The sequence below is a fragment of the Acipenser ruthenus genome, chromosome 5 (assembly GCF_902713425.1).
Source record: "Acipenser ruthenus chromosome 5, fAciRut3.2 maternal haplotype, whole genome shotgun sequence".
NCBI classification, from domain to species: Eukaryota; Metazoa; Chordata; class Actinopteri; order Acipenseriformes; family Acipenseridae; genus Acipenser; species Acipenser ruthenus.
Window position 1 is genome coordinate 65145920 of NC_081193.1, and position 12387 is coordinate 65158306.

General features: G+C 38.0%; 1 protein-coding gene across 3 annotated transcripts in view; it reads right to left on the reverse strand.

Annotated features, from left to right (window-relative positions):
- The window catches only part of disc1 (DISC1 scaffold protein), a 131356-nt gene that overhangs the window by 23734 nt on the left and 95235 nt on the right, over positions 1-12387 (reverse strand). For all 3 annotated transcript variants that reach the window (XR_009328724.1, XM_059024383.1, XM_059024384.1), the window contains exon 11: positions 596-845. Coding sequence is in view for 2 of the 3 variants with exons in the window: in XM_059024383.1 (XP_058880366.1) it covers positions 596-845 (250 nt within the window). In the remaining variant the exon portion in view is untranslated. The remainder of the gene's footprint in view (positions 1-595; positions 846-12387) is intronic.

The window sequence follows — 12387 nt, forward strand, 5'->3', positions numbered from 1 at the left end:
AGTTCAGTGCTGTTGTGGTTGCTGGGTTACATGTTGCCTGATGCCATGGAGGGTTGTGTCATACTTTCTGTTGGTAGTCACTGGCAGATGTTTCGTGTCAGTTTTGTATGATACAACAGTGTAATAGAGGTTGTAGCTTTGTAAATGCATATTTATTTGATTTTTTCCTCAAATTGAAGGTGGTAAATTTTGGCTGCATCTTAAATTCAAGAGCATCTTAAATTCGAAGGAATATGGTATACGCTAGCCTATAGTCTCCTAGACTAGGGAGTGTGAGGCTTATATCTGCTGCACAGTAAGGTAATGTATAGTGTGGTACCAAGAAACATTGTCTTCATCCGGGGCAAAGTGAAACATTTGAAAAACCTTCAATGATAAAAGACTTCTTAGAAAGAGAAGTAATAAAATGGGTTTTAATACCTTGGTCATTACCTGTTCAAAATACACATTTAAATAAAGTTTGTATTTTGTACAAAGAGGAATTAGACAAATGAAACAGTTTGTGATAATATATATATATATATATATATATATATATATATATATATATATATATATATATATATATATATATATGTATATAAATTATTATTACCTCAGTTAATTCAGTGGGCTTTTGTTCAGTGCATTCAACAGCTTTCCACACCCCCAGCTTTGGAAAATCACATTCCTTTTTGGTTTCAGTATCTGAGCATGGGTCATCCATTGGCTCTGTTTCATCGGCTCGGCTCTCCTCCCCCTCTGACACACAGCATCCAGACTCTTTCAGATGGAGCCCCTGGACAAGCAGATGACAGGCCTCCAAGTCAGCTTCCCACACTCTCTCCAGCAGCTGACTCCCACAGCTACAACGAGAGCCAAGAACACATAGCAAAGAGCAGACACAACAAACTTGATACAAGGTCAACCTATTTTAATGAATGAGAGGAAAATTTTTCCTCAGTTATAACTCATCTTTTCCATGTACTACGAGGAGAGAGTCATAAGCACTTCAAAACATAACAAATTCATTATTTATGGACACTGAAGTAATGAGCTACCGTACCCTTATGTACATTCATTTATTATTAGTTGAGTTTCCTGTAAGAAACACTGCCGTTTCCAATGTAAATTAGCCTACAAAGGTTTGTAGACAAGAAATCATGATTTAATAAGGACAATTTTGACAAAAATAATTAGCTGTCACTTTCTTTTTTGCTGATGAGGCATTTTTAAAGAATAGAGATGCAGCAGCCTGTAACATGAAGGCTAAGGTTGGCCACAAAATATAAATTCAGACTATATAGGCGAACAAGCATACAGTAGGTGTAGACTCTGTGGGAGCGCGAGCAACCCCAACAAATGTCCATATTCGTCACAATTGGGCAAGTCATTGTTTAAAAGTGATGACTCTGTACTATGGGCCCTTCTGGAGAACAGATTTGTTGGATAAATAATTCTCCAAATGCCACTGGGGATAATAAATATAATGGAATCATTAAGTTCATGCAATTCATCAAAACAGAGGCAGAACTGAAAAGTGCCGTACTTTAAATCATTTAAAAAAAACATTAAAAAGGTGTTTTACATACTTTAAAATACATTAAAATAAACACTTGTTAAATATTTGATTTTCATAACCTTGGTATACAAGAAGACAGATTTTAGATAGCCAGTAGATCAACTGAACAGACTGCAGTGTGTATTAATACTGTCCCGATTTTTTTTTTATTGGTAATGTACATGTGCCACTGAATGTCAATAACATGTTCCAACAACATTAGAAGACCCAATTCTCTAGATGCTGTACTCTACTGTATTTTGCAGCTGTATCTGTATCGGGGAGCCAAGTCCTATCCCCTGGCCGTGGCTGACTTCTGACAGCTCAGAGGTTTCTCCTCAAGGATGCTCCCGTCGTTCCAGATGGTGAGATCTTGGGCCAAACTGTCTAAAACATTCCAACATACAATATACCTCAACCATCAGTATGTTGCCTCAATCTCTGACTACAGTATACAATGAATGCAATTACAGGCAACACAATTTCTGTAATTGGGAATGATGTGCTTTTAGATAGGAAACTGAGACTACCTAGTTTAGGCATATCTGATGCATTGAGGGTCTCTTTTAGCTAGATATACTGTTATTCCCCTTTTCCTTTGCACATGCTTCTAAAGTGTGACACAGACATTGTTTATGCTGCCTTAATTAACCTAATGTATAAGAACTGGACCAACATAGTTGGGAGCTGGATTGACATGAAAATAAAGCATAATTACAATGTTGTCTGTAATTACTTTCATGGTATAGTGTAGTTAAAGACTGAGGCCACAGACTGATGGCTGAGGGACATTTTCCTGTATGTTGGAATGTTTTAGACAGTTTGGCTCAGTATCTCAGCCTCTGGGCAGGCGTTTCCTTGAGGGGAAACTCTGCTGTCAGAAGTCAACCAAGGTCGAGTGATGAAACTTTGAGACTTCCGCGATTAATTTATTTGGAGATTACACTGTGCTTTTATCAGCATCTAGTTTGTTTGTACTCTGCGGCGATTACTTCCTGATCCTGGCTTCCCCTGTTAACGACGGGGCATGGATTGGGAAAGCGCGAGCACTAAAAAAAAAAAGGAAAAACTCCCGCTTCACAATAAGTGACTCTTTCTGTCACAGCTGAATTGAGGTAGTGATATGGGATGTAACAATAGGAATCATACCAAACGTAGCATCACCTGTTCAGAATATTCTTCTCATTGGTGAAATTCAACAGCTATTGCAGGTACTTTTTAAAAAAAATACATACATATATTTTTACATATCGGTGAATAAAAAAAGTTTTTTTGGTATATTAATGCTGACAGAATATTCATTACAGGGACCAGAAAGCTTATCAATTCATCCCAACCTGACAAATACTGTGTTGCCAAAATAAATAATACAGTAATTTACGTGTGTGTGTATTTATATATATAAAGTTTTTAACGTGGTTTAAATTACATTAAAACACTGACTGCTCCTACCTACAGACTGACTACAGATTGATATATAACATTTATTTAAAACATTTGATAAAGAAAGTGTTCTATAATATGCCAGCAAGCCAGCACAACAAAATGAAACAGAGAGCAATGCCTATGATCTCTTCTGTCTAATGACTACTATAATTGTTACTATTATTATTATTATTATACACACTATATATATATATATATATATATATATATATATATATATATATATATTGTGACACAGTCTTTCCTAGGTGGACTTGAACACAAATCGGTACGGGAGACAACACAAGAGTCACACACAGTAAGTTCTTTTCAAACAGGGCAGTACCCTGTTTAAACACTATACAGTTATTGGTCCACAAATCAGCTTCTTATACACAAACAGGGTTTTACAGCCGGCAGGGTAGTCAAAACGATCCAAGGTCATACACAAAGCAATATCACTGTTTTTCTTGCAATTTCTCACAACACAATTACACAACACCAACCTTTTTCTCCTTCTCCTCTATCGCCATTTTGTTGTGAACTGAACCCTTTTATCTAGGCCGATCACACCCTGTGCAGGTGTGCTGACCATACTCTATGTGCTTATCCTGGATTCTGGTAATTGTAGTCTTTTTGGGCAGGCATTTTGTCTGTTGTAGTCCTTCTCGCTGCCACCATTTCACGAGAGGACACAACCCCATTAAAATCTCTGCCCTAACGTACCTCCTACTGATCATCCTGCCCCTTGGTTTGTCACAATATATTGAAGGAAACTGATAAGAAAATATAGGCCTACAATATAATTTGAAATGTATTAAGGTGAGTAATAAACTGACTTATGACTTAGCAGTTTGTTTTCTGTATAATTCTGTGTAAATAAATATAAAACTATAAAGACGGGACAATATTAATCCAAAAATATGACAGCAGGTTTTTTATGCTTGGTTGTTTTTTTTGGATAATAATAAATAATAATAATAATAAAATACAAATTTCAGTTATATATCGCTCTTCATGCAAGCATTCCAATGTGCTTTACAAAAGAAATATAAAAAATCCTGTGTCTAATATAACCCACAATGCTTAATCAGTCTTTTGTATTGCATACCCTGACCACACAATATCCTGTGTTTACTAGGTTATGCATACTGTTTACTAGGTTATGCACTGAGAACATATGAAACCACCACTGTAATTCCAAAGTGACTGGAAACACAATATGTGATGTTGAGAACTGCACTTGCTGTGTGTATTCTCACAAAAATAATTTTATTACATGAGGCTGTCTGTCTGGAAGCTGATAAAATGCTTTGAAAGTTCAAACGCTGTCTTGAAATGCATTTACTTTACACCGCATAATAACATATGCGTTTTGAGAAGCCACTTCTAATATTTATTAAAACAATATATAATTTAAACCAGATCACAGAGGTAAGGTTTACTATTCACAGTCAGAATTACTTCAGCTGACAATACCTAACCTGGATGGATTCTGATTGGCTGAGCTACATCATATTTGCCTCATAGAACACTCCTGTCAGATACAATAAACATCCAAAAAGGAATCAAGGAGATTGAATATTTTTTTTTTTTTTAAAGTGAACTTTAAAATGCTGGAAAATATCTCCAGGCTCAAATTCCGGTTGGTTTTAACCAAAACATTTTTTTTTCAATTCCCTTGGTACAATATTTTCGTCGTCTTGCATTAATATTTAACACTGTTACTTTTTAATTATAACAAATTAAAGAAAGAAAATAACGAGCTTTGGCAATGTTATTCTTTTCACTTCATTTCTCCCTTGCAGCTGGAAATTAAAATAAGCTTTCAAAATATTAATGCAAAATGTTATGTATATTACAGGAATGAATTACACAGTTTAGAAAATGTCTGATGAAAAGTTATGGGGACAGAGGTTCCATTTTTGGCCAGCTCAATGACACTTTGGGGTGTCTATTTTAATGATCTTAACAGTGGCAGATTGAAATACAGCTGACTTAAAATTTATTTTTACACTGAATTTTATTGTGTATTGTAATGTTAAATTGGAAAATAAGTCAAACCTTGGGGAAAAAATCAGCAGGATTATTAAGGAGCTGAATTATTAAGAAATGCCAATGTTTTGATCAAATACTGTACTGTACCATAAGCTATATCAGCTGTAAAAGCCTTATCACAAAAAAAATACATTTATAATGGTTTTATTTTCAAAATCATTACTGTATCTGGTTCACTTTTATTCACTAATCCGAACCAAATAACACATTTCACAGACAACACCATAATCCCAAAAAGAGCCAACTTGAAATACCCACAGCACACATGAAAACTTAAGATTTACATTCAAGATCTGATTCAAGATTTACAAAGTCTAGTATTGAAAATATTACACACTAAAAATGATAGTGTTCCACAACCATTTACCACAATATCGACTTATATTTGTCACACCAACCGAAACAATTAATTCTCTCATGTGTTTATAGTTACCCTATGCACCCCTTGGGATGCAAACAACTTTCATTAGATGTGTAGAATCTTTTTGTTAAAACTTAGCTGGAAACACATCTTTCATCCCAAATATTTCATGAAAAAAATTGAAAATGTGTTCTTTTAAATGTACAGTTAAACAGCCCTTAATGTAGATCCTTCCTCATGTTATATACCCTCCCCCCTCCCTGATCATTTAGAACTTTTTCACTGAGCTCAGGACCACATGTACCAGAACTTAATAGCTGCAAAAGATGGTTTTAATTGAATGCATCAGCAACCAAGTTGTAATTTTTCATGCAGAATTAAAAGGACACAAGATACTGTAGTCAATGCATACAAAGTATTCAAACATTAACAGTGACACAGTGACAATATTGCAGGAGTGTAAACATCACCAGAGGCCATCCTATGGCTCTTTGATCCCCGGATGCCCATTATTCTAAGAAAATGTCCACATACATTTTTGGACACTGAACTACGGAAGAGCCCTAGGGCCATGCGATAAAGTTTAAAACAAAAAATCTGCCATTCTACATACAAGCTGGGTCTGGGGAAAAGCCGGAAGAGGCGGAACTCGGAACTCTTGCTGAAGCCTCAATTTCACTACCATCGGATTTTAATAAAGTCTAAAATTGAAACACCTGGGTAAATGAGGGACATCAAGTATATTGAAAGCAAGGGCTTCCACACAGGTGTGGCTCATGTGTTAATTAAGCAAATAACATCCCAGCATGCTTGGGGTCATGTATAAAAATGCTGGACAGGTCTGGTTGCCTATAATTATGGCTAGAATGGCTGCAAGTGGAGACCTCAGTGACTTTGAAAGAGGGGTGATTGTTGGGGCGCGTTTGGCAGGAGCTTCAGTGACCAAGACAGCTCAACTTGCTGATGTTTCACGAGCAACGGTGTCTAAGGTGATGTCGGCATGGAACTCCGAGGGAAAGACATCATCAGCAAAGGGTAACACGGAAGTGCATACTCCAGGTGCATACTCATGATATCCGTGCATTAATTCGAAGTGCAAGGCAAAATAGGCGAGCATCTACAGATCAATTGACTGCAAATTTCAACCTGGTGCGCGAGCAGCCAGTTTCATCAAAAATGGTCCGCCAAGAACTCCACAGAGCGGGATACCATAGTGGCCCAACACCCTATTAAGTGACTTTACATTGGTGTTTCCAATGTAACCCCCCTCCCTGCTGTCTTACAATATGTAAGCAATAAGTCACAACAGGGTGTGTGATATACTCTAATATCACAAGATGTATAGATGTTGAATTGAACATTGCCACTGAAAGTGCAGTTTTTCTTTATTTTATTCATTATACTTGTAATTCTTGGTTTGTTTGTTACATTTTAAAGTAAAATATTACTGGCCATTTTCATCATGACACAGCACAAATGCCTTTAATCACGCAGACCCTTCTTCACAAGATCTGTGACAGTATCAGGTGACAGTGCTGTTTTTTTGTGTTTCTTTTTGTAATCGTCCTTTGTTATCCGGTGTAGTGACAGGAGGCATCCATACCAGATTAATGGTACCGCTTCACAGTGGCGAGAAAGACATTTGCATTATGGAATACCCGGTCACTTATCAAACTGACTTTGCAGTTTACAGCTGGACAACGTGGAAAACTACTGGGCACAGCAGAAGAGATGATACCATCATTCCTGGACGAATATATGTGGAGAGAAAGGTATGGCAGGAATTGTCGAGATGCTTTTATAAATACTCTGCATCACAGATCACACAGCTGTGGAGCAGGCGGGGCAGGAGATGCAACCAACCAAAGGAGGAGTACAGACATAGACTGGAGCAGCGGCAACAAAACATCCATTTAACCACAAAAGCTGTAAAAATGTTGTGTTTTTAAAGTCGAAATTTTTAGTTAATGTCGAAATTTCAAGTTTTAAAGACAGAATTTCAAGTTTTTCTTTTTTTCTTGTGTGGTCCTAGGGCTCTTCAGTACTAAACACTATGCCTTAAGTAGTACAAGTAATATTAATTAAGCCATACAATTGTGCTCACTTCGTTTTGGAATGGGTTAATACCACACCCCCAAATGAATCATTATCAGTGCTAGAAGGTAGGTTACAGACCATGATGAGTGCATTATGCCATTTATTATAGGCAGCACTTAATACTTCCGTCACACACATGGCATGTTACTGAAATTTTTAATGGCAGGTTATATTCTTTAGGGCATTGTGACAGGGAGAGAAGGAATCTGAGCTGCAAGTCCACCTCTCGACCAGGAAGGGTGCTGGGTAAGGTTGGCAGTACGCCATCTCCAAGATGGGTCAACTCGATGATGGGACGAAACTGGAAGTCAGCCTTCTTGGGGAAAGGGCGTAGCTGTATGGCTTCGGAACAACTCCATTGTGATCAGCTGTGGTGTGGGTGGTGATTGGATAGAGCACGACACCACACTGATTACAGGGAGGAGTTTTGCAGTGCAAAGGCGATACAGCTATGTGAGTACGGCACCTTACGCTGAATTTGTGATTGCAGCAGGAACACTGCTGTGTTATTGTTTTGTCTTGCTTGACTCTGTTGCAGCCGGGAACTAACCAGGGAACTGACGCTAGTGGAGCCAGCACATACCCCTGGAGCACCTACCCTGCACACAACCACCACTGGTCCCTGCACAAGAGCACCTGCACAGAGAAAGAGCACTTGCTTTGGACGTGCACAAGGGGAAGTCACTGGATTAACTGTGATTTATTGTTTTGTTTTGTTTGGTACTGCAACCCAACAGCAGACAGTCCCGAATACCATTGTTGGTAGCCGGGATCACTTATTTAATTAAAGACCAGTATTTTTGGAACATTATTATTGTTTGGACATTCTATTCATTCATCACCACATGCACATCCTGACAGGCATATCAGTAGTTTAATATAACAGTTACGTATTGGTATAATAGAATATTGTTAGATGATGCCACTTTTATCATCTGAAAAAGTACTAATTAATTAAACTAGTGTATAATAAAATGGAGTGGTGCTAGCTACTGTTTATGTCATTCCTGTAGTGATCTGTCTAACCCCAGAATACCTCTCCTCATTTATAAATGCTTTAGTGCTGGTAATCTGCCACCTGCTACCTCAGATACTGTAAATTAAAAAAGCAGATATTTACATATTTGTGAAGATGTTGGAATATGTTGTAAAAATGCCCTCAAAGTGTCCTACCATATACACAACATTCAAATAACCCTATAGCTAGGGTAGATACTAAAGAACACATGTACATTCAAGCCTTAAGATCAAGTCTCATTTAACACGATAAAACTTGATCTAATGCAGGATATTTCATCAGCGCTAATCCAAACCAGGGTGTGGCTTGTGGGTGACGTCAGGCCAGGAAATACAGGACACAGTACTGTGAGGGCAATGCGCTGGTGAGCAGATTTATTTCAAATAAAATGATTTAACACAAAACAAAACACTTAACAAACAAAACGGCACATTGGCCAAAATGAATAGACAAACACAACAGTGGACAAACCCCAAACCAGTATCATGCTGGTCCATACAACACAAGTAGCAATTGTTATTATTTTTGTTTATTTATTTCTCCCGTTCTCCACTGCGAACACCCAACCTTGAGTGTGAGAACCGTGACTCTTTTAAGCAGCTATGCCGGGACTTGATTGCTAATCATTCAATCTGGCCCTGGCACAGTCTGCATGTGAAGTGACTGTGACTTCCCCGTGCCCACATACAAACATACATTTTAACTCACCCGTGCTACATAACCCAAACTATACAAAATAAACCAAATACACCCAGGGGCACACAGGGGATATACAAGTTATAGAAATGTCGCAAATAGACTTCAAAAGTTGTTTTGTTTTTTTATGGTAAATTTGATTTGAAATTCAATTATGAATGCAATTGTAAAAGACAGTAATACTTTCACCAAGATTATTGGTGCAGTATCACTGTGCAGTATATGGCTTAAAATTTACAAGTACTGACAGTAATTAAATAATATTTTTAAATTATGGTGATGCCTGGACAATCTCTTAGACACAAACTCACTGGAAATGCCACTATAGACTAAAGACAGACAGAAGAACCTATTATGTCCCATCACATGTACTGTATGAAAACATTTATAATTCAAATCCTATTCCTAATAGATGTAGACTGATTCACAGTACCCCATTGTAGGTCAAAAGTGGCCTGGTAGCTTTTTCACTCACCAATAAAGTGTCTGCGTGTTAGTTTGCAGACAGGCTTCAGGGCGAGGCGTGGGGGGCTACTTCAAGGTTCTGAAACATTCCATACTATATGTAGGCAATAAAGCTGTAAATTAATTACCATGAAGAGACCATTAACTGTTTTTTTTGTGTCCGGGTGATAGATTCAAATCATAACTGGGATGTGGATGGAAGGATAATACTAACCAAACTAATTTTGAGTGCTTTTATTCAACTGAGCCAGTGAAACACAGCTATAGTGTCTGTAAATGTTCTCGGTGTTGACCCTGATCAAGACATGCAGGCACAGCGTGTCAATATAGATGGCCTTGAAAAAGAAAGTTTGCAATAGGATGAAGCTCATATGGAACGAGTTGTATAGTTATGTTGCAGGAAATGTGGGGGGTGCATTAACTGCTGTAGCTTGTAAGTTCTATATAAGGTACAGCTAACTGGGGAATTTATGTGAAAATGAACTGATATATTGGTTAAAATTCCACTGACAGTTAAAATTGGTTTTGTTTGCTTGGGGCCAGGAGTTGCTTGGGTTGTGTTCTTGAACATTCTGTTGAGTACATGCCATGTTATCAGATAATAAGTATGGTAACCATTGGAGGAGCCTGGGGTGCAGGCTGTGTGTTAGAGGCTACTCCTTTGTAGTTCTCTGTACTTTAGAGGGCTACCCAATCCGTATTACGACATTGTAAGCTATGAAGATTTCTATTGAATAAAAACTACTCTGTTGAGAAAAATAAATTCTCCTCAAACGCACCCTACACCCCTTGGCACCACCACCCCCAGCCATCCCATCCTCGAGTAGCTGTTTCTCACAAATGTGTGCTTATCTGCTAATAGAATGTGATATATCCTGGCCCATTTAAATAATTTTCATTACGTCCTAACTAATAGTGCCTTTACACTTAAAACTCTGAACTGAGCTGGCTTAAGAGTTGATTGGATTAAAATGATTTATGATTTGTGCCGCCCATTCACACTTGAGCAGCGCTCTAAAACGGCTTTGATCCTGCATGTGCACACAGCGTCACTGAACTAAAGTGAGTGACCTCAGGTGTTATATCTACATTGCGATTACGAATTTCTATCTGTATAAATCTGTGTAAAGTTGATAGTACTATATATCTGAAGTGCAGATATATTCTCCACTTGTGTACATCCATATATAAAATGTACTAGTTACTAGCATTCGTAATGGTTATTTCTGCAGCTAGTTAACATTCACTTTGTTTTTCCCCCCACTAGAAACTTGTTTTTAATACCATTGCAATTACAAAACACAATCTTTTTTGCAGTCACGGAAATTGCTAAAGTTATCTGACCTTTACAATATTATGTTAAAATGCTTATATTTTGTCTGTGCATTAAAGGAGGTTTTATGTTTGTTTAGCCTTCTAAGATAACAACATTAACATACAGTACAGTATAACAAAAACTGAATATTGTTAACACAGGACAACAGTTTTCAATCAATGTTTTTTTTCTGTTTGGTCCAAATTTGGAAGGGTACTGTTTTGTTCTAAAGCCCCATTTATTTATTTTTTATTCAAAGGTGTAGTCAGTAAATGCCGGTGACACAGCGTTCATGAAATCGTAGAAGAGGGCTGTGGCAGGGTGAACAGGGTAAAGAGACGTGAAGTTCGACTTCTCGGACAGCGGTGGTGCTAGAGTCACTGATTTATTTACTTTACCAAGATGGCTCAGACATAGGACGGCCAAGGAGACTGACACTGAGGACGCTGCTCTCATCGTGCCTCTGTGTGAGCCGACTCAGGGACAAATACGTTCACAGTAGAGAAAAAAAAGAACAAAGTCAGCACAAAGCCATCTCTGGAGCAGGACACTTTTGTGATGGAACAAAGCCGCCCTAAAAGCTAAGCCTCAAAACCAGCCTGAAAGTGACTAGTGAAAACAGGATATGTTACAGTGCCTTGCGAAAGTATTCGGCCCCCTTGAACTTTGCGACCTTTTGCCACATTTCAGGCTTCAAACATAAAGATATGAAACTGTAATTTTTTGTGAAGAATCAACAACAAGTGGGACACAATCATGAAGTGGAACGAAATTTATTGGATATTTCAAACTTTTTTAACAAATAAAAAACTGAAAAATTGGGCGTGCAAAATTATTCAGCCCCCTTAAGTTAATACTTTGTAGCGCCACCTTTTGCTGCGATTACAGCTGTAAGTCGCTTGGGGTATGTCTCTATCAGTTTTGCACATCGAGAGACTGAAATTTTTGCCCATTCCTCCTTGCAAAACAGCTCGAGCTCAGTGAGGTTGGATGGAGAGCATTTGTGAACAGCAGTTTTCAGTTCTTTCCACAGATTCTCGATTGGATTCAGGTCTGGACTTTGACTTGGCCATTCTAACACCTGGATATGTTCATTTGTGAACCATTCCATTGTAGATTTTGCTTTATGTTTTGGATCATTGTCTTGTTGGAAGACAAATCTCCGTCCCAGTCTCAGGTCTTTTGCAGACTCCATCAGGTTTTCTTCCAGAATGGTCCTGTATTTGGCTCCATCCATCTTCCCATCAATTTTAACCATCTTCCCTGTCCCTGCTGAAGAAAAGCAGGCCCAAACCATGATGCTGCCACCACCATGTTTGACAGTGGGGATGGTGTGTTCAGGGTGATGAGCTGTGTTGCTTTTACGCCAAACATAACGTTTTGCATTGTTGCCAAAAAGTTCGATTTTGGTT